Consider the following 23,551-nt stretch of genomic DNA (forward strand, 5'->3'; position numbering starts at 1 on the left):
TAGACAGTCCTAGCTCAGCAGCCCTGACCTCAGCAGTATAGTACAGCCTCATTCGGACTTCCATCAGCCTGGCTTACTACTTGCACCCTGAGACACTCCCAGCTCCAAATTTTTCCAAAGCCATGAGCTCTGCAATGTCCTGGACTGTTCCGAGAAATAATACAGTTAATTTGTTCCTCTAAAGACACGAAAACGCATCACAGCTTATTATCTTAACTGCAGTGAATATACCCTTCCCTTCAAACACAGCACTGAATTGGTTTATAGTAAAATAAACCAAACTGATTAATAACAGGACATAAGTTAGATGATGCTAAGTAAAAGAAAAAAAAATTAAAGGGTTATAAGCAAAAGTGAAAATGCATCTAAAAGTCTAAAACTTAATTTAGCAAGATACAGGCTTTGTTCAAGATACACTCTCACCAGTCATTCTTCCTAGTCAAGGCTGACTTTCTCTCAGGACTTTTCACAAAAGCACAAGGGACTGATTTCCTTCGTCTTCCCAGGTGAAAGATCTTTGCCTAAGCAGGTTTCTCATCTAAATTCAGTTTCAGAGACTTCAGCTCCCCCGATTGAGGGACCTGTCTTTCTAAGCTTGCAAGAGCTCTGGCCTCTTGTGTCTGTCTAGTGATGGATGCCTGAAATGGCTTATCTGTCCTTGCTTATATCTCCCGAAGTTCAATAATCTTGCTTCAGGAGGCAGGAAGCCCTCTTGTGTACTCAGGTTGATCTGTGCACCAGGCGCTGAGCTCCTGTGAGCTTCCCATCCCCCTGTATGTAAATAGGGCTTCCATTGTTTTGATTCTACCATGCTTAATTTACACAAGAGACAGGTAAATAGCTGCTCTCCCTCTGCTGTTTCCGCAGGAACTATTCCTGCCTTTGTTGGACCACACACTTCAAAACATAAAATAAATGAGTATTCATAAGTCCTCCTATAGCGTTAATACATTTTACAATATAAATCACCAATGTGTTAGTTATTCATAAAAGACCTTCCATGACACATGACTATTGCATTCGATCAGTTGATTCAGTTGCTCATTATCTGAGGTTTAGACGCCTCCCCCCACACCCGCCTTTATAGCTCAGATAAAATTTCTCTTCCCAACTGAGGTGTAGCCAGGCTGTCTCTTTCCCCAATTTGTTAGCTTTGTTTATCTGGTATGTAAGTGCATCTCTTATTTAATTTATCCCTACTGAAAGCATTAAAAATAAATGAATAAAACATAATGTTATGTCTTTCCCTAATTTTAAGAGGAAAACATGCTTCTTATGCAGTTAGTACATTTATAAATAAAGTCTGGTAAACAAGTGTGCAAAGCCTGAATGACACAAGAATAACGGAGAAGTGTTAACATTCATTTTTAGAATTTTTTTTTATGGAGTTAGTACTTTGCTAAATTAAGCTATTGCACAATTATTTAATGACTTTATGACAGAGAAAGAAGTGTTAATACAGTTATACATATACAACCACATGCAATTTTCTCAGTTTTAGAGAAAAACAAGTTTAGGTTTAAGTCTAGGTTTACTTGATCCTGTCTCAGTGAAGGGGGCTGGACTGGATGACCTCTCGAGAGGTCCTTACCAGCCCTACATTTCCATGATTCTATTATTCTATAATTTTAATGCAGTTATTTAATGCACTTCAAAATAAAATAATTAAATAATTTACAAAAACCTTAGTAATTACAGAAGACAGATTTAATGCATATATATTAACACTGTATTTTACAAAAAAATCTTTATATGCAGTTAGTGCATTTCTAAATAAAACTTTGTCAGAGCAATATAGAAATGTTAATACATCATATATAGAATTATGCATTTTTAGAGAGAATTTTTATGCATTTAGTGCATTTTTAAATAAGGTAATTAAATAATTGTACCTAGTCTTAAAGATGGTAATAAAAAAGTGGTAGTACATACATATATATGTATAATACATAGACAAATACATACATATATGCACAAAATGTATACAGACAAATATTTTTATGCATTAAGTACATTTCTAAATACTCATTAAATAATTGTACAAAGCCTTAATGATAGAAGAATAAAGGAGTGTTCTATAAAATTGTGCATTTCTAGAGGAAAATATTCTTTTTATGCAATTAGTACAATTCTAAATAAACAGTAAACAGCTGTACAAAGTCTTAATGAGAGAAGAATAAAGGAGAAGAGTTAAGATGAATTCTTAGAGGAAAAATATTTTTTTCTGGAATTAGTATTTTTCTAAATAAAATCTATTAAATAATTGTAGAAAAGGTTACTAAGAAGAATAAAGCAGAAGTGTTACTTAATACATATATATAATGCATTTTGAGAGGAAAATATTTGTATATGCAGTTAGTACATTTCCAAAGAAAGTCATTAAACAATCATGTAAAGGCTTAATGACAGCGAAAGGAGACCTTAATACTTATACCTGCATTTTTCTCATTTTTGGAAAAAAAATCTTTATATGCATTTAACTCATTTCTAAACAAAGCCTTAAAGTCAGAGGAATAAAGAAGTATTAGTACTGACATATAATCATGCATTTTTAGAGGAAAAGCTTTCATATGCTGTTAGTACTGTTCTAAATAAAGTTCATTAAACAACTGCACAAAGATTGCAAAATATTAATGACAAAGAGAAAATATAACTACTCTGTGTGTGTAGGTTTCAGAGTAGCAGCCGTGTTAGTCTGTATTTGCAAAAAGAAAAGGAGTACTTGTGGCACCTTTAGAGACTAACAAATTTATTAGAGCATAAGCTTTCAAGTGAACTGTAGCTCACGAAAGCTTATGCTCTAATAAATTTGTTAGTCTCTAAGGTGCCACAAGTACTCCTTTTCTTTCTGTGTGTGTAGTTATATTTTCTCTTTGTCATTAATTATTTACATAGATATATACTCATATATAATATAACTAGAGAATTAATTATATCGTACAGGATACAGTTGTTCTCCAGCCTCCCTTCAGAGATGACCAAGAAAGTTTTAAAATAACACAAAAAGGAAAAAGGCGGAGAGAAGAGAAAAACTTCCCCCACCTCCTCTCCCGCCTCCAGACTGGCATGAGACAAATGGCAGAAACCCCTGTTCTGGGACCTTGGGACAAAACACACTTCATTGGCTGAGCCTTTCAGAAGGTATCCTTTAACTATGGGACCCTTTGCAGAATCATACCTCCTCGAATATTAAATTGCATCACATTTTCCTGAGCCAGTCTGTAGGTTTATTCTAGTCTCATGGCCTTCTATGGGATTATTCTCTGTATCATATTTATTAAAGTGTAATTAATCCCAACAAAATAAGTACGCATATACACATATCCAACTTTGCACAACACCTATGTAAATTTAAGGGTGGAGGATGAGAAGAGTGTCCATTTAATGCCTCTTGACAGGTCTTCTGTTGTGCGCCACATTACCCAGTCGATGGTAATGTTGAAGAGGATTGCAAACATGACACGCCCCTGACATACTCCTGTTTTGACTTCAAAACTGAGCTCACTGTGATCAGCACTGCACGTAAAGTTGAAATAGAAGCTTTTGATGACATTGATTATACGGAAAGGAATCCCTTGAAGACCTGGACTTTGCGGATGATGTCGCTCTCCTATCACATATCCAACACCATATACAAGGAAAAAAAACTTGACTCAACACATTCAGCCAGCTAATTGGACTGAAAACCAACCGCAATAAGACCGATATCACGACCTTTAATATTGCCTCGCCATCACCAGTACGGATAGAGGATTATGTTCTCACCAATGTAGAAACATTCACATACTTGGGCAGCATCATCAGGCAGGATGGTGGAACAAGCCTGAACATCTGGAACAAAATCAATAAAGCCAGGAACACCCTCAGGAGCTTAAATACAGTCTGGAAATCATCAAAATACAACACCAAAACCAAACTCAAGATTAATCAGAGCTGCGTACTGTCAACACGACTTTAGAATGCAGAATGCTGGGGAATGAGAAAGTATGACATGTCCAAACTGTCTTCATTCCGTACAACCTGCCTCAGAAAAATCCTTTGTACCTTTTGGCCCAGAACAATCTCAAACCAAGATCTATTGACACAGTGCAGCCAAGAGGATATGAGCACCATCATTGCCAGGAGGCGTTGGAGATGGATCAGTCATGTGCTTCAGATGGAAACTTGATTCCATCACCACAGTAGCAATAAGATGGACACCTGAAGGAAGTGAAAATGAGGCTGCCCGAAAACAACTTTGTGAAGAAGAAAACGTGGCGAAGAGCTGTAGAAGCCGAGCTGAAAACCCTGGGGCACCGCTAGGGAACCACTGAAAGACTCACCAGAAACAGACAGGAGTGGAGGAGCATCGTCACTGCCCTAAACACCAGAGGCGTAATGCGAACATGATGATGATGTAAATTTAGCAATTAGCCATATTTGTTTTTTAATTGTGGACCAGGAATAAACTTTCCTCTTTTTACACATTTCCTTTAGCAAATGTCTTTAAAAATTGCTAGAGAGACCACAATGGAATTACATGGCTAAACTTTATTCCAATTTCCCTTATTCCATTTACTCAAAGTAATGTATTTTTTCAAAAATATAAAAGGTTATTAGAAATTAGCACCTATTGGCTTAGTCTGTATTAGAGGATTCTTAATTTTTAGTAAAGTTTTTGAAAGGCCCATAAACTTTTTTTTTTTTTTTTAGCAAAACATACAACACGCAAACACACACACAAAGTACCACTGATGCCCCCTCCCCGTCCTACTTCCAAAAAAGAATTAAGTATACATTTAAGCCAACCTGTATATTATTTTATAGTTAAATGACTGTAAGCATATATTCAAACTAGTTTTATAATTAATTATAGGTAAAACCCACTCACGCATCTTCACATTTATTTTTCTGCATTTTATACAAAACACATACCCTAACTTAAAAGAAATCTGGTGGTGTAAAATTGTTTAATACACCCCAGGCAGGCAAAATGCAGACCTAGTTTAAACTATTTTATGTAAAAGTTTATTACACTTTTTACCAGAGATGATAATACTGACCCCTCCCTGCACTCACAAACACACACACATACATACACACAGCACCAACAGCCACTCCCCCTTCCTTCCCAGAGCAATTAAATATACATTCAAACCAAACTGCATATTATTTTATAAACTACCTGAAGGATAAACTCAAATTAGTTTTATTTTATAGATGTCTCTCTCTGTCTCTTTCTCATGTGCACGCGCACACTTATTTTTCAGTATTATTTGATAGAAAACCCACACACAACCTAACTTCAAGGAACTCTATTGCTGTAAAATTGGTTAATACACCCCTGTATAAGACAAAATGCAAGTCCAATTTAAACTACTTACTGTATAAAGTAACAGTGAGCTGTAGCTCACGAAAGCTTATGCTCTAATAAATTTGTTAGTCTCTAAGGTGCCACAAGTACTCCTTTTCTTTTTATAAAGTAACATTGTAAATGTTTAATGTAAAAAGAGTTGGTAGCAATTTTAACCTCTATTCCGTGTCTTTGCAGCCTGAGTGATATTTTGTAGAATTACCTGAAAAGCAAAAAAGAACTTTTGTTAATCGGTACCCTAAGAGACACACTGGACCCTCAACGAAGAGCAGTGACTAAATACGAACCCTAAAGGAATGATGAGGGAACAAAGCTATGGGCTGCCCTGTGCAGTTGCACTGGTGCAAAACTTCAAGCCCATATTTTTTTTCACTGTTACAAAGCCCTGTAATGACAGGTTTCAGAGTAGCAGCCGTGTTAGTCTGTATTCGCAAAAAGAAAAGGAGTACCTGTGGCACCTTAGAGACTAACAAATTTATTAGAGCATAAGCTTTCGTGAGCTACAGCTCACTTCATCCGATGAAGTGAGCTGTAGCTCACGAAAGCTTATGCTCTAATAAATTTGTTAGTCTCTAAGGTGCCACGGGTACTCCTTTTCTTTTTGCGAAAGCCCTGTAATGTAATCAAAATGCATCAATATCTTTACTTCTGGAGCAATATTTTAGAGAGCTAGCTGCAAAACAATTACTTTCCCCCCATTTTACTTGTCATCACGTTGAAGTGGCCCCAAAGAATTAATTTCCCTGCCCTTTTGTAAAACTCTTCGCTGTACAGCGCCTTTAAACCTGTAAGCTGTAGCACACCCTCCTCCTCCTACCCAACCGCTCATAAATAAGACATTTTGATTTTGCCTTAACCAAAGAGGAAGAAGTTTAGTGAAATAAAAATTACATTATATTTAAAAGATGTACTGTCCTACCTTTAAAATATAGTGTTAGCTTGTTTTGAAAGTTTTGCATACACCCTATTGCCCAGCATACAAAAGAACCCAAGCAAATAAAAACTTCCCTACAGCCAGTTTACAAAGATGGGATATAGGCCTCTTAATAGGCTCATTGCTTGTAGAATGCACCCTCCTGAGGTATGCCAAATTGCAAAGCAATCTGACAAAGCATGTTGATTTTAGAGCACTTAGAAAGATGTACCTTTAAACAAATGTCTTGTCACAACTTATAATACAAGGGATCTTGTGGCTGAGGAGCAGCTGTCCAGCCTTCCAAATAACAAGAAGGAGGGCAGTGTCTCAGTGGGATTCCAGGGACCTGGGTTCTACTCCTGCCTCAGCTACTGGCTTGGAGAGTTACTGTGGCCAAGTCACTTAATTCTTTGTGCCTCCCCTTCTGCAAATTACTCTGAAGGAATGTAGAGAAGGCTCCTGCCCTGAGGGTTTTACAGTCTAATTTTAGATGTGATGCAATGACTCAGAATAACAAACAATGGGGTGGGGGATGCCCTTCCAACAAGTATGGCAACCGATGGCAGCAGAGTTATGATACTGGGTTGCTATTTATATGCTTCAAAAAAGCAGCCTTTAACAAACTCCGAGAACTGGTAGGTAAGTTCTCGGGAAGAAAATTGAAGGGAAAAAAGAGTTCAGGAGAGCTGGCAGTTCCTCAAGGAGACAATATTAAAGGCAAACTGAAAACTATTCTGATGCAAAGGGAAGATAGGAAGAATAGTAAAAGTAAGGAGCTCTTTAATGACCTGAAAATCAAAAAGGAATCCTACAAAAAGTGGAAACATGGTTAAATTGATAAGGAAGAGTACAAAACAGCATAAGTCTGTAGGGCCAAATCAGAAAGGCAAAGGCACAAAATGAGTTACACCTGGCATGGGACATAAAAGGCAATAAAAAGTGGTTTTTTAAATACATTGGGAGAAAGAGGAAGGAAAGTGTAGGTCCTCTATTTAGCGGGGAAGGAGAGCTAATAAATAACTGATGAAATCAAGAAAGCTGAGGCACTTAATGCCTATTGTGCTTAAGTCTTCACTGAAAAGGCTAACGATGACCAGATTTAAAAATTTTAAAGCTAATGTTAAAAAAAAAAAAGATATAATACATAGGTTGGGGAAAGAGAGTCTGTACATTTGGGTATAGCGCTTAGATTATCCACAAATACAAAGTTTGTTTTTAAAAGACACATGATATATAGAGTACAGAATCAGCAATAACCCAAATTTATGTGAATAGATTTAACAATACAGTTTAGAAATTAGAATCTGAATACTCGGGTACATCACTCATGAAATGTTGTACAGGGATGTGGTTGTGGAAAGCAAAATATAGCAATAAGTGAGATTGTCCCTCAGTAAACACAATTAATATTAACAACCAGGGGGAAGGAATACAAGCCAAAATAGGGAAAGAAAGGTTAAAGAATATTTAGATAAGTTAGATGTATTCAAATCAGCAGGGCCTGATGAAATTCCTCCTAGGGTACTTAAGGAACTAGCTGAAGCAATCTTGGAACCGTTAGCAATTATCTTTGAGAACTAGAGGATGGGAAAGATCCAAAACACTGGAGAAGGGCAGACTTAGTATCTCTCTCTTTACAAAGGGGAACAAGGAGGACCCAGGGTATAATAGACCAGTCAGCCGAACTTCAGTACCTGAAAAGATACTGGAGCAAATGGTTAAACAATGAATTTAGAAGCATCCAGAAGACAATAGGGTTATAAGGAATAGTTAGCGTAGCTTTGTCATGAACAAATCATGCCAAACCAACTTAATTTCCTTCTTTGACAGGGTTACTGCTCTAGTGGATGTGGAGAAGCAGTGGATATGATATACCATGATTTCAGTAAGGCTTTTGACACAGTCCCACATGACAGTCTCATTAGCAAACTAGGGAAATATGGTCTAGAATTATGAAATTACTATAAGGCTATGTGTGTGCACAACTGATTGAAATACTGTACTCAAAGAGCAGTTATTAATGGTTTTCTGTCATATTGGGAGGGTGTATCTAGTGGGGCCCCCCAGACTCAACCCTGGGTCCAGTACTATTCAATATTTTCATTACTTGGATAGTAGAATGGAGGGTATGCTTATAAAATTTGAAATGCCACCTAGCTGGGAAAGGATGCAAGCACCTTGGAGGGCAGGTTTAACATTCAAAATGACCTTGACAAATTGGAGAACTGGTCTGAATTCAACAAGATGAAATTCAAGGAAGACAAGTGTAAAGTTCTACACTTAGGAAGGAAAAATCAAATGCACAACCACATAATGGGGAATAACTGGCTGGGCAGTAGTGCTGCCGAAAAAGATCTGGGGGTTATGGTGGATCACAAACTGAATATGACTCGTCAATGTGATGCTGCTGCAAAAAAGGCTAATATGATTCTGGGGTGTATTAACAGGAGTGTCATGTGTCAGAAACAGGAGGTAATTGTACTGCTCTATGGGGCACAGGGGAGGCCCCAGTAAGACTACTGTGTCCAGTTCTGGGTACAACAATTTAGGAAAGAGGTGGGCAAATTGGAAAGAGTCCAGAGGAAAGCAACCGAAATGATAAAAGGTTTAGAAAAGCTGACCTATGAAGAAAGGGCATGTTTAGTCTTGAGAAAAGAAGACCGAGGACAGACCTGGTAACGGTCGTCCCTTACATTAAGGACTGTTAGATAAGAGGATGGGGATCAATTGTTCTCCCTGTCCACTGAAGGTAGGACAAGACATAATGAGCTTAATCTTCAGCAAGGGCGATTTAGGGTAGGTTTTCAGGAAAAGCTTTCTAGGGATAAGAGTAGTTAAGATGGGGAATAGGCTCACAAGGGAGTTTGTGGAGTCGTCCCCCCCCATCGTTGGACGCTTTTGGAAACAAGTTGGACAAACACCTGACGGGGATGGTCTAGGTCAGCAGTTCTCAAACCGTGGGTCAGGACTCCAATTTAATGGGGTCACCAGGGCGGGTGCTTAGACACGCGGGGGCCCAGGGCCAAAGCCCGATTCCTGCTGCCCGCTGGTGACCCTCCTGGGGTCGTGCAGTAATTTTTGCTGTCAGAAGGGGGTCGGGGCGCAATGAAAGTGTGAGAACGCCTGGTCTCGGTTTACTTGGTCCTGCCACAGCGCAGGGGGCTGGTCTTGATGACCTCTTGCCGGGGGGGGGGGGCCTCCAGCCCCACGCTTCTCTGGTGCCATGCTCATGCTTATGAAGGGAAGCTCCCTGCAATTCTGCTGTGGGCAGCCCCCGGAGCCTCTGCGATGGGCCTGGCAGGTGGCAGAGGCGCACAGGGGGGTGGGGAGGGAGTAATTCACTGGGAAGGCCCCCGGAAAGGGGGAGAGCAGGGACAGGAAGATCCCAGTGTCCAGCCCCCTCCTCTGCCACCAGCAGAAAGCCCAGCCCTGGTGCCCCCCTTCCCAAAAGGTGCGGGGGGGGGTTGCAGGCAGGAGGTGGGGGGGGCTAAGGCCTGCTGGGAAAGGCGGGGGGCCCTGTCGGGGGTGGGGGATGAGGCCTCGGGGCAGGAGCCCGCCCCGCCCGGGAGGACCAGCCCTGAGAGGGGGCGGCCCGGGCAGAGGCGCGGCGGGGAGCGGGGGGATCCCGGGGCCGCAGCGCCCAGGGGAGCGAGGCTGGGAGACCCGCCCCGGCGCCGCGATCCCCCCGCCGCCAGGGGCCGCTGCCGCCCCGCTCCGCCCCGCCGCTCCCGGCCCCGCCAGCCCGGCCGCGGCCCCCGGCCTCCCTCCCTGCGCCCCGGCTGCGCTCGCTCCGCTCCGCCCGGCAGCGGGGCCGGCCCGTGGCGAGGCGGCGCCGGGACTCTGCCCAGCCCGCTCCGGCTCCGGCTCCGGCGTCCGGCTCCGGCTCGTTCCCTGCGGCGCAGCCTCGCCCGGTGCCCCCAGCCCGGCCAGCCAGAGCTCCTGGGGCCGCTCCCGGGCCGGGACAAAGGGCCATGGGCGAGCGGGCCGCTGCCCAGGTAAGGGCCGGGGGGTGGGTCGGTGTGTGGGGGGGTGTCGGGGTGGGTGTGGGGGTGTGTGTGTGTGGGGGGGTGTCGGGGTGTGTGTGTGTGGGGGTGTGTGTGTGGGGGGGTGTCGGGGTGGGTGTGTGGGGGGTGTGTGTGTGGGGGGGTGTCGGGGTGGGTGTGTGTGTGTGGGGTGTCGGGGTGGGTGTGTGTGGTGGGGGTGTGTGTGGGGGGGTGTTGGGTGTGTGTGGGGGGGTGGGGGGTGTCGGGGGGTGTGTGTGTTGGGGGATGTCGGTGGGGGTGTGTGTGTGGGGGGGGGTGTCGGGGTGGGTGTGTGTGTGTGTGGGGGGTGTCGGGGTGGGGGTGTGTGGGTGTGGGGGTGTGTGTGTCGGGGTGGGTGTGTGTGGGGGGGGTGTCGGGGTGGGTGTGTGGGGGTGTGTGTGTGGTGGGGGGGTGTCGGGGTGGGTGTGTGGGGGTGTGTGTGTGGTGGGGGTGTGGGGGTGTGTGTGTCGGGGTGGGTGTGTGGGGGGGGGGTGTCGGGGTGGGTGTGTGGGGGTGTGTGTGTGGTGGTGTCGGTGTGTGTGTGTGTGGTGGGGGTGTGTGTGGGGGGGGTGTTGGGGGGTGGGGGTGTGGGGTGTGTGTGTGGGGGGCTGGGGGGTGTCGGGGGGTGTGTGTGTTGGGGGATGTCGGTGGGGGTGTGTGTGTGGGGGTGTGTGTGTATGTGTAGAGGGGGGGTGACGATTTTCATTGATACTGGCGCAGACACAAATAGAGGGGGTGCCACGGACTGGCCCAGGAAGCTAGAGAGGCTCCGGCTCAGCCCAGCGTGGGGGGATCAGCAAGTATAAAATCCTCCTGCCCTGGTCCTGCCGGAGTGTGGGGCTGGGGCCGGGGCCCGCAGCGGCTGTGCAGCAACCCAACAGCCTGGCTCCTGTTCGACTTTCACCTTCCTCATCCCTGACCATGTCACTCTTTATCCGGACACGCTGCCTATGTTGTTGTTATCACTAGATTTGTTGGGTTAGATCAGGCCTTTTAAGAGTCATTTTTCATAGTTTCATAGTTTTCCGGGTGGGATTTTTTCATAGCTCAAATTTCCCCCTTGGGATTCATTTGAGATGATTTTTGTTTTCGGCCTTGATCCTCTGTAGGTGCCTGTGCAGAGCCCCACTATAGTAAGCGTGCATGGGTCTGACACACAGAGCCCCATTGAATTCATGTGGAGCATCCCACAGGTACATGCAGATGCAGAATCGGGGCCGTGAACTATTATTGGTTGGGAGTTCTGTGCCAGGAGCTATTCAGCCATTGGTTTCCGTTGAGCGTCTATAACTGCTTTTGAAATTACATGTCAATTTAAAAGAAAAAAGCACAAGTCTGACATAAGTGGTTGGAAATTGTAGAGGAAAAATAAACCACCAGACAAATCTGGATCATGTAACTGAGAAAAGGGAAAGAACAATAAAGTCATCTTGTCCAGGCCTTTGTTCAGGCTTGGCTTAAGTCTCCCAAGCGACAGCTCTCCCACCCCTTTTCCTGGGAGACTATTTCACAGATGAACAGACTGTTGTTTTCTGTGAATGCAATAAAGTCACTCCATATTAAGAGGTACATTTTTTTGTGTTTATATAGAATTTTAAAGAATTGTTTCCATGTGTACCAGAGAGGGATGCATAGCCCTCTGGGGGAGAGGTACAAAGTAATGCCATGTAAATGGTATTTGGTACTGTGATTACGTTTTGATTCTCTGTCTAAACCTCGCTTTTTGTTAATCTTATTAAACTCAATGCGTGCTAGATCGTGAATCTCTTACATGAGAAATCCTAATGCCTCATCCCATTTTCAGTGGGAGCAGTTAAATGTGGAAGCAGTTTGTGTTTGTCAGGCAAAGAGAATTGAGCTGAAAATGCACCAGGATTGTTTTTAAAAGTAAAACCACATCTCCAGCAAGGGGACAAGTACTAAGAGTTGCTGAGCACCTGCTGCTTCCCTTGAAGCTCATGATTTGGCCTAAAATTTATTCTTGGTTCCTTTGAAGTTAAAACAGGCAACATTTATGAGAATTTACAAGTGCTATTTTGACCCCCAAAATAATTCCATATTCCACAAATTCAACAGAAACCTACTACAGAAGAATGGCTATCGTGGGTCAAGTATCAAAGGGGTAGCCGTGTTATTCTGTATCCCCAAAAACAATGAGGAGTCCGGTTGGACCTTAAAGACTAACAGATTTATTTGGGCATAAGCTTTGCATCTGAAGAAGTGTGTTTTTTACCCATGGAAGCTTATGCCCAAATAAATCTGTTAGTCTTTAAGGTGCCACCGGACTCCTTGTTGTCATAATGGGTCAGACCAATGAACCAATCTAGCCCAGTATCCTGTCTTCCAACAGTGGCACTGGTGCCAGATGCTTCAGAGGGAAAGAACAGAACAGGTAATCATCTAGTGATCCATCCCCTGTTGTTTAGTCCCAGCTTTTGGCAGTCCGAGATGTAGGGACACCTAGAACATGGGGTTGTCTCCCTGACCATCTTAACTAAAAGCCATTGATGGCCCTATCCTTCATGAACTTATCTAACCCTTTTTTGAATCCAGTTCTACTTTTGATCTTCACAACATCCTCTGGCAATGAGTTCCACAGGTTGACTGTGTGTTGTGTGAAGAAATACTTCCTTTTGTTTGTTTCAAACCTGCTGCCTGTTAATTCAATTGGATGGCATCTGGTTTTTGTTTTACATGAAGGGGTAAATAACACTTCCTTATTTACTTTCTCCACACCAGGCATGATTTTATTGACATCTATCATATCCCCCCTTAGTCATCTTGTTTCTAAACTGAACAGCCCCAGTCTTTTTAATCTCTCCTCATATGGAAACTTTTCCATACCCCTGTTGGTTTTTGTTTCCCTTCTCTATACCTTTTCCAATTCTAATATATCTTTTTTGAGATGGGGTGACCAGAACTGCGTGCTGTATTCAAGATGTGGGTGTAGTGGAGTTTTAAAATGGCATTATGATATTTTCTGTTTTATTGTCTATCCCTTTCCTAATGATTCCTAACATTCTGTTTGCTTTTTTGACTGACACTGCACTTTGAGCAGATGTTTCTGAGAACTATCCACGATGCTTCAAGATCTCTCTCTTGAGTGATTTCAGCTAATTTAAACCCCATCATTTTATATGTAGAGTTGGGATTATGTTTTCCAGTGTGCATTACTTAGCATTTATCAACCTTGAATTTCATCTGCCATTTTGTTGCCCAGTCACCCAGTTTTGTGAGATCCCTTTGTAAGTCTTCATAGTCGCTTTTGGATTTCACTCTCTTGAGTAGTTTTGTATTATCTGCAAACTTTGCCACCTCGCTGTTTACCCCTTTTTCCAGATCATTAATGAATATGTTGAACAGTCCTGGTCCCAGTACAGATCCTTGGGGGACCCTGCTATTTACCTTTATTCACTGTGAAAACTGACCATTTATTCCTATCCTTTGTTTCCTATCTTTTAACCTGTTACTGATCCATGAGAGGACCTTCCCTGTAATCCCATGACTGCCTATTTTGCATAAGAACTTTTGGTGAGGGACCTCCTCAAAGGCTTTCTGAAATTCCAAGTACTCTATATCCAGTAGAAAGAAAAGGAGGACTTGTGGCACCTTAGAGACTAACAAATTTATAGAGCATAAGCTTTCATGAGCTACAGCCCACTTCATCGGATGCATACAGTAGAAAATATAGTGGGGAGATTTTATATACACAGAGAACATGAAACAATGGGTGTTACCATACACATTGTAATGAGAGTGATCAGGAAAGGTGAGCTATTACCAGCAGGAGAGTGGGGGTGGGGGAAACCTTTTGTAGTGATAATCAAGGTGGGCCATTTCCAGCACTTTACAAGAACAGTAGGAGGGGAAATAAACAAGGGGAAATAGTTTTACTTTGTGTAATGACACATCAGCTCCCAGTAGTCTCTTTGGTCACTCAATTACTGACCTAAAAGTAGCAATTCTTCAACAAAAAAACTTCAAAAACAGACTCCAAGGAGAGACTGCTGAATTGGAATTTATTTGCAAACTGGATACAATTAATTTAGGCTTGAATAAAGACTGGGAGTGGATGTATTTCCCCTCCTACAGTTCTTGTAAAGTGCTGGAAATGGCCCACCTTGATTATCACTACAAAAGGTTTCCCCCATTCCCCGGTCCCCGCTCTCAATAGCTCACCTTTCCTGATCACTCTTGTTACAGTCTGTATGGTAACAACCATTGTTTCATGTTCTCTGTGTATATAAAATCTCCCCACTGTATTTTCCACTGTATGCATCCGATGAAGAGAGCTGTAGCTCACGAAAGCTTATGCTCTAATAAATTTGTTAGTCTCTAAGGTGCCACAAGTACTCCTTTTCTTTTTACGGTTACAGACTAACACGGCTGCTATTCTGAAATATATCCAGTAGATCACCCTTGTCCACATGTCTGTTGACCCCCACTCAAAGAATTCTAATAGGTTGGTGAGTCATGATTTCCTCTTATAAAAGCTCTGTTGACTCTTCCCCAACAATTCACACTATAGTTTCAACCAATCTGCCTGGCACTGAAGTTAGGCTTATTGGTCTGTAATTGCCAGGATCATCACTGGAGCCTTTTAAAAAATTGGCATCACATTAGCTGTCCTCCAGTCATCTGGTACAGAAGCTGATTTAAGCAATAGGTTTGATATCACAGTTAATAATTCTGTAATTTCATATTTGATGTCCTTCAAAACTCTTGGATGAATACCATCTGGTCCTGGTGACTTATTACTGTTTAACTTATCAGTTTTGTTCCAAAATCTCCTTTAATGGCAGCTCAGATTTGTCACCTCAAAAGAGTGGCTCAGGTGTGGGAATCTCCCTCATGTCCTCTGCAGTGAAGACTGATGCAAATAATTCATTTAGCCTGTCTGCAACAGCCTTGTTTTTCTTGAGTGCTCCTCCTCAACTGTCTAGTGTGGCTCCACTGATTGTTTGGCAGGCTTCCTGCTTCTGATGTACTTTTTAAAAAAAAGAAAAAAAAGAGCTTATGAATGAATATTCCTTTAAAGGAAAAGACTTATGGGGAAAGGGATGCAGAATTAAACACATGCTCATAGCTAATACCGTGCTATGTCTGTATACCGTACAAATGTTTGTGAAAAGCAGGCTGAATTTACTTTAATTTTGTTTTCTTACCAAAAGAAATTGAGCAGAACAGTTATTTTCTAGGATGGCTATAGATTTCTCCCATTTTTTAGGACACTTATTAAAGTTAGTTTGGGGGTATGTGGTGATAGGGCATGTCTACACTACAAAGTTTAGTCAGGTTACGTTGACCTAACTATGTAAGAGAACATGCTATAGTTTTCCTCCTCTGGCTGTAACTCGCTCGCTACTCCGACCTAGTAAATCCACCTGAATGAGAGGCATAAGGTTTAGGTCGACATAGTTTGGGGGGCGCAATGTCTGTATAGACATTGCCTTACTTGCATCGCTTGTTGGCTGTCAGGGTGGCTAATCACTGGAGCTGTGAAATTGAGAAGAATGGCATTTTCACTGCTGGTATAGTCCCTGTTTTGAAATTGAGCTGTAAGGGGGGGAGAGCTGGAGCCTCACTGTCCTGCACTGAGAGACTGGGCTGTGGGCTCCTCACAGAACTCCCAGCTGTAACCCAGGCTCTCTGATCCCGCTACGCACAGAGCTCCCAGCTGGAGCCTGGCTGCTGCCTGGGCTCTCAGCTCCGCACTCGGCATGGAGCTCCTGCTGCTGAGAGCCTGGGTGACAGTGGGGCTCCAGCTGAGAGCCCGGGCTCTCAGCCCCCCAGACTGCCCCTCTTAAGTCACTGCAAGTGCTCCTGGTGAGGACATGCACCACTGACCGAAGGAGGGTAGCGAGGATGTGAAAAACTGCAGTAATTACTGCGGTAGCTGTAAGTCTAAGGGCTTGTTTTCACTACGGCGGGTAAGTCGACCTAAGTTATGCTACTCCAGCTATGTGAATAACGTAGCTGGAGTCGACGTAGCTTAGGCTGACTTATCCTGGTGTCTTCACTGCGCTGTGTCGATGGGAGACGTTCTCTGGTCAACTTCCCTTACTCTTCTCAGAGAGCTGGAGTACCACGGTTGACCAAAGAGCGCTCTGCCATTGATTTAGCAGGTCTTCACTCGACCCGCTAAATCCATCTCTGAGCGTTGATCTCCCTGGTAGTGGAGACCAGCCCTAACTTAGGTCAACTTAATTGTATAGTGTAGACATGGCCTGGAAAAGGAGTTAAGTTCCAGTGCTCAGTATTGTCACTAACACCAAGCATGGTCCTTCCTTCAAACAGGAGGATAATTTCTTCTCTCATTTATCCTGGTGGAAATCCAGAGTAACTCCATTGACTTCTGTGGAATTACTCTACATTCATATTGGTGTAACTGAGAGCAGAATTTATCTGCTAACTGCAGTGCTTACTCTGCATTTTGTCTCCAAATTACTACAGTGGTTGAATAGCCTGAAAAGTGCTTTGAGGTCTGATTCTTCTGATGAAAGACACTGCGGATATGTCAGTATTTATTACCGGGGGTTTCTTTTTTCAATATGAATACACACACAAATAACTCTCCCTTTCATTGGTGTGACATTAGGCCTGAGTTATGAGACAGTATCAGTGGTAACATTTTGTAGTTGCATGTTGACTCTTGCCAGAGAAAGAGTTGCTGGATATGTGCGTTAGGTGCATTACAAACCAACATAAACTGAATATCTTGAAATATAAAGCGCAAGTTACCAGCATAGGAAGAATACGGTGTCTGAGAAATGGGTTAGGAAAAGAAGCAGTTACCAAGGCAAAGGAGGGGGGGAAAGAGTGCCTGAAACTATTTAAGAGTAATTTTGGAAGTGAAAATTGTGCAAAGCTGATTAAAAAACCCTGATCCTCATTAACATGTGAGGTCCCTTTTCCTAATGGTGTAACGGGACATTACTGAAAACGAGGATCAGGTCCAAATGTTAGTAAAACATGGTGATTGTCTGTGCAATGCAGCTACCAAGCTTCGGCCCAATGCAGTCTGTCAGTTATAAAACTAGCAAATTAGTTGGATAATAGTGTTAGCATGCTTTTTATGGTCACATCTGGAGTGTGGCCCTTTAAAAATAAACATCCATCCATAGAAAGTGCTGAGCAGCCTGTGATGAGCAGTTCTTGCACTTTCTCTTTGTAGCTGGGTGTGACAGATGGTGATGGGACCCCAACTTCATCTGTTTCTCTTCTTGTGGACAGGATCAGGAGTGGGACATGGAGTCCCAGCAATGGTCACCTTTCCAACCCTCTACTGTTCCTCAACAAAATTCTGCTAAAGAGACACAGCCAAACTCTGCAGAGATTTCGCTTTGGACTGTTCTAGCCGCAATTCAAGCGGTGGAAAAGAAGGTTGATTCTCATGCCATGCGGTTACTGAACCTGGAGCGTAGAACAGTGACAACAGAAAAGAAATATTTTGACTGTGAGAAAACGGTAGTGGATTTTGGTAATCAAATGGAGAGTAAGTGGGCCGCGCTGGGAACTCTGATCCAGGAGTATGGGCTGCTGCAGAGGAGGCTGGAGAACTTGGAGAACCTGCTGAAGAACAGGAACTTCTGGATCCTGAGGCTCCCCCCAGGCACTAAGGGGGAAGTTCCCAAGGTAATGATGTAGCTAATAATATTCAAGAACTGTAGTAAAACAGTTTTCATTACATCTCTGATTACTGCCACCCTGACTCTAATATTCCCAAATGCCTTTATGCCTGAAATTTTGTATACGTGGCCTGTTGGCAGCAGAGGGGTTTTCTGGGACAGTCTGGTGTTAAGTGGGCCCATTGTTTTTGAGAGAGGAATGTTTTCAAAAGGTTTCACTCTTCAAAGAGTCTTTATTTTTGTAAGTTGATCTCTCGCACAACTTGGTGCAGAAACTCCATATTTGTTCGTTTTCCTCTGTGAGATCTAGTGCAATATGTTATATAATGTTAGAAACTAGAGTGAATCTGGAAGCACTATGTTGTGTCTGTGGACTTCATAATCTTTTTGATCATGCCACGTTTATAGATGCAACAGCAGTAGCCAGTGGAATTTGTAAATACGACAAACCAAATACATTTTGAGGTAAGTTGGTTAGAGCTCTGCAAGTGTGGCCGGAGCAATCAGTACAGTCTATAGGCCAGACGGTTTGCTTCAAGGAATTTGGAAGCTTTATTCAATTTATAAATTGTTCTTGAGGTTTGTGCTCACTCGCAGCTGTCAGCCTTTCTCCACTTCTCATTAAATATCGAATAGGGCTCTGCAGGGGTAACTTGGATTGCTGCCTTTTCATTACTCTTTACAAAATCTTGACTGCTGTGAAGTGTCATAAATAAAACTGAATTCATCAGGTGAATGAATATTGTATTGTATCTGATCACAGGGGAGCAGATGCACAAACCATTACTCACTCTGAGCAGTATCTTCATCCACCAGTAGTCCCGCTGAAGTCACTGGAGCTACTCTTGTCTGCATGGGGAAGTTACTGCAAAATATCTGTGGTGTGTATTTATTTGGTGTGTGCAATCTAGTCAAGCCACAGTGTCCTTATTGATGTTCAAGGCACGAAAACCACCAGGAAGTTGAGTCATTTTGCTGTCTTCAACAATGTGTGTCATGGTTTGTGGCTGCCCACATCAACCTAGTGGACTGTCTCTAAAATGCCACCGAAATTCTGCTGCAGCACAAATTCCATGTCCGGTACGAAACCGGTTCAGAACGCTCCATTGCCTTCGCGGTCAGTCAAACCCGGGTTGATGTTGAGTGGGGTCCGAGACAAGATAATTATTTGTCACTTTCTCTGCGGATCATGAAGCTCACCACGCGTCCTCTGTCATCAATCCTGCACCTGGTAAATTTATCCACAAAGGGCGCCATGAGGGCAGATGACTATGTGGTGGATTAAACAAGGCTTTAATTAATGGTATATGTGGCATATCACGTAATTTCATCACGAGCTTTGCTATGCTTTCCTCTCTGTGAACACTTGGTGAAGCAATATTTCAGAGAGCCAGTAACCATGGTAGAGGAGTAGATTTAAGTGTGCTTGAAATAATACGCATGGCAGAATTATGTTGTACGTCGATCATCTTTGTGTGAGATGAACGGGCCCAGACTGGAGCACAGCACTCCACTGCTGAGTAACAGAGTGCCAAGGCTGAAGTGTGTAACGTTTGGGCATTGGCGCCCTATGTCATCCCGGCCAGGTTGTTGTGTGTTTTGACCTTAGTTGCTGTCTCTGTAAAATGGTCATGAAATGTGAGAGTTCTCTCCAACGTGATGCCTAGAAGGACCCGGGTGTGAATCGTGTTCTGTTCGCTGACCATTGAGAACTACATTCAGCTCTCTGCCCGTTTGTGCATGATGTAAGTGGAAAGCGCTCACCACAGTCTTACTTCCACTTGTTATCAGGCGCCTTGGACGACAATACTCGGCCATATGGTGTGTATAAAAAGCACAGTACCCCATGTGGATGCTTTTCCTCAGCACTTCCAAAATGGATTAACCTACACTACACGAAGGCACTCTTAGTGTGGAATAGCTGTTCTACACTAGCTCTTCTGGGCTTCTTCCCCATGTAGACAAGCTCTAAGATACTGCTCAGTGGGAATGAAGAAAAGGAGTACTTGTGGCACCTTAGAGACTAACAAATTTATTTGAGCATAAGCTTTCGTGAGCTACAGCTCACTTCATCGGATTCATTTGGTGTTTTCCACCGAATGCATCCGATGAAGTGAGCTGTAGCTCACGAAAGCTTATGCTCAAATAAATTTGTTAGTCTCTAAGGTGCCACAAGTACTCCTTTTCTTTTTTGCGAATATAGACTAACACGGCTGCTACTCTGAAACCTGTCGAAATGGGAATGAAGGTATCAGTGCTTTGGCATTCACAATGGGCTTCCCAGTATGTAGCACAAATGGTGCTCTTCTAGAGAGCAGAGTCATTCCCCTCCCTTTTGTTCCTCTCCTCATGTGTTTCCTTATGTTTGTGTCTGAATTCTAGGCATTCGGAGGGGAAGCATTGTGGGTTTCTGTACAGTACCTGGAACTGTTACGGAAGCTGTAAAAATAAATTATAATAATGAGAAATGTTCTTGTGTCCCCCTCCCCCCGTCTCTTAAATGCTAAAGATGATGTAAGTGGCAGTTGACTTTAAGACACTGGGGTGCCATACAAGGTGCTGAATCTGTAACCTCTGTGATTACAGGTTCCATTGGCATTTGAAAATGACTCCGTTTACTTCTCTGAGCAAGAATGGCAGAACTTAGAGGAATGGCAGAAAGAGCTTTACAAGAACGTGATGAAGGGGAACTATGAATCTCTGATCTCACTGGGTAAATATTGGTTCTCACTCATTTAGTAGATGTTCTGCGATCTCAGATATTCATGGGCCAGCTCCAGCACTGGGCTAATGGATTTGCACTTGACATAGAATCTTTGTGATGGGTCAACACATTTTTCACTGTTGTTGATGCCAGTCTAGAATGAAAGGCATGCAGGGATGACCTGGTCCCTCCATCTCCAGTGCCTTCTGGCTGTGGATAATGGCTGCAGTTACTTGGAGGTATGCATCCCGAAACCTGCTATGGTCCATGTGTGGTGCTGATGTAAAATCTCCTACAGAACAGGGTAACAGAGGAAGAGCACCACAGACAGAGAATTATTAGGTGGGAAATGCACAGAGGCATCATTGTAGCTAGAGGGAGGCATGATTGCATGTGCTGTTGGTGTAGTACACAAGTACTGTTGATTATGGAGGCATCGACTTGATGGCCTGTCGCTGAACTGTGTGTTGGAGACACGTGGGCTGCTGGAAACCTCACAAGCGTTGATGGGCACAGGCTGGATTAAAGGCAGTGGGCAGGAGAGACAAGGGGCCAGGTGGAGAAAAACTGAACAAAGGGGAGGGATCGATGGACAATCGGCTTGTGGTGGGATCTGGTGCTTGTAATCTGGTGCTTGTACATTTAGGTCTAATGTAGGAAACTAATAAACCAAGTGGGTTCTCATTCTGGTCTCAGGAACTGTGGACACAAAATAACCATCACTTACCCCAGGGGTGGCCAACCTGGGACTCCAGAGCCACATGTGGCTCTTCAGAAGTTAATATGCGGCTCCTTGTCTAGACACAGACTCTGGGGCTGAAGCTACTGGTGCCAACTTTCCAATGTGCTAGGGGGTGCTCACCGCTCAACCCCTGGCTCTGACACAGGCTCTGCCCCCACTCTACCCCTTCCTCTGAGCCTGCTGTGCCCTTGCTCCCCCCCCCCAGCCTCCTGCATGCCACGAAACAGCTGATTGGGAGGTGTGGGGTGGGAGGGGGAGGTGCTGATCGGTGGGGCTGCCGGTGGGTGGGAGGCACAGGGAGAAGAGCTGATGGGGGGGCTGCTGATGTATTACTGTGGCTCTTTGGCAATGTACATTGATACATTTTGGCTCCTTCTAAGGCTCAGGCTGGCCACTGCTGGCTTACCCCACAGACAGGCTCTGGCCTGTCTGCAGGTTAATAACTAGGGAAGTAGCTTAATATTTAGTGCCTGAAAGATAACGATCTTCCACTACATGGAGAGTCCTGAACCTCCGGCAGGCAGCCCAGATCCTCCCTCAACAGACATTTGTTTCTCTAGGAGCTTCGTTCCCATTATGCACCACTACAAACAGTGTTGCGGTGCCTAAAATCTTACTGCTCAATGCTGCACGGAGCTAGGGAACACTGACCTGTTTTTCTATCAATAGACTATGCACTCTCCAAACCTGACCTTCTGGCGCGGATTGAACGAGGGGAAGCGCCCTACGAGGGGGAGGAGGGAGATGCAGAGGAGAGAGAAATCCCTGCAGAGCCCAGCACAGGTAAACTCGTCCTCTTTTCCTTATTTTAGGGCTTTCCGTGGTGTCCTCTCTGTGGGATCTAAGCAGGAAACAAAGGTGTTTGTGAACTGCCAGTGACGCAGCTTTTCAGCTCTGGTTCAATGACTTGTTAGCAGCGACAGTGTAGAGCTGTTAGAACAGCATAATGGGATTTATCTTTCCAATGTACAGAATCGCTGGTGTATACGCTTGACGCGACCTGCCAAAGTGAAGGCGAGGAAGAGCCGTGCATCAAGGGACAGGAGAACTCGGAGGAAAGAGAGATTCCAGCTGAATCCCCAATCGGTGAGTGCAGAAACAGCAGTGTTTTTGTAGCTATCTTGTCACAGAATGCATGGAGCGAGGTAAGAGAGAGGCCCCTGCTTTAGAGAGCTCGGGAAAGCTCTTATGAAAAGGGGCATAGGGAGCAGAAGACGCGGGAAGAGAAGTCCTGTGTAAAAGCCATGCAGCTGGCTGTTGCAAGGGGAGGACAGAAGGATGCTGCGATGGGGGCAAAGGGGATTCACAAAAGAAAGTCAACTTGCCACCTGTTTTCTCTTTCCATGAATAGAGTGTGCATTTTCCCAGCCAAGCTGTGTGTCCCGGATAAAGCGAGAGGAGGAGCTGTGCATTGAGGAGCAGGGGGCCTCGGAGGAAGTGGAGATATTCTCAGGGCCCAGCACTGGTGAGTTATCAGCAGTCTCACAGAATGCTGTGCAGGCAGAGGTGGAGTGGAGGGCCGGCATCGTACAGGGACTTCCCCGGGGGGAGGAAGTGGGGTGGGAGTGTTCTTGCAGGCTCATGAGGGGGAAGTGGCCGTGACAGGAGAGAGGGGGACAAGGGTCCAGAGCCAGTCTGAAGACAAGGGGAGGGGAAAGGAAGGGTTTAAGGCCAGAGTTGAGCACAGCATTTCCCCCTAACAGAGGGAAAGCACCAGAAACGTGGCAGTTTATGCAATGGAGTAACCCGCCCCAAAAATAACCCCCCCCCCTCGGGGGCAGCAGATGCTATGGCAGTGACCACCATGTGGGAGAGACCAAGGACAACCAGGGAGGGTCCCGAAGATGAAATAAGACAAGGCCAGTACGTTGGATGGGAGGAACAGCTCTCTGATCACTTTGTGGGGACGTTGGGCCCCAGGGTCAGCTCCTAGCTAACGGTTCCGTCCTGGGCCTGCCAACCAGGAGTATGGCCCATTTAGTCTGTCGGGCCAACAGTGAGGAGCCTGCCCCTTGCATGGGGTCTCATGAGCCCTGCCGATGCTCACTGCCTCCCTGCCATCGTCCCTAGACACGCAGATGGAGTGGAGTCGCTGACTCCAGCTCTGAGCAGGGGTCAGGTGCCCCTCCCTGAGGAGGGGATGGGGAATCCCACAGCCGTGGTTGGAGCTCAGGTGCTCTGCATAG

General features: G+C 44.4%; 1 protein-coding gene across 1 annotated transcript in view; it reads left to right on the forward strand.

Annotated features, from left to right (window-relative positions):
• The window catches only part of LOC119850707 (zinc finger protein 777-like), a 58,502-nt gene that overhangs the window by 22,176 nt on the left and 12,775 nt on the right, over positions 1-23,551 (forward strand). The window contains exons 8-13 of the mRNA XM_038389130.2: positions 9,965-10,264; positions 17,525-17,926; positions 20,506-20,632; positions 22,035-22,148; positions 22,338-22,451; positions 22,717-22,830. Of these exons, the coding sequence (XP_038245058.1) occupies positions 9,965-10,264; positions 17,525-17,926; positions 20,506-20,632; positions 22,035-22,148; positions 22,338-22,451; positions 22,717-22,830 (1,171 nt within the window). The remainder of the gene's footprint in view (positions 1-9,964; positions 10,265-17,524; positions 17,927-20,505; positions 20,633-22,034; positions 22,149-22,337; positions 22,452-22,716; positions 22,831-23,551) is intronic.

The sequence above is a fragment of the Dermochelys coriacea genome, chromosome 2 (genome assembly GCF_009764565.3).
Source record: "Dermochelys coriacea isolate rDerCor1 chromosome 2, rDerCor1.pri.v4, whole genome shotgun sequence".
NCBI classification, from domain to species: domain Eukaryota; kingdom Metazoa; phylum Chordata; order Testudines; family Dermochelyidae; genus Dermochelys; species Dermochelys coriacea.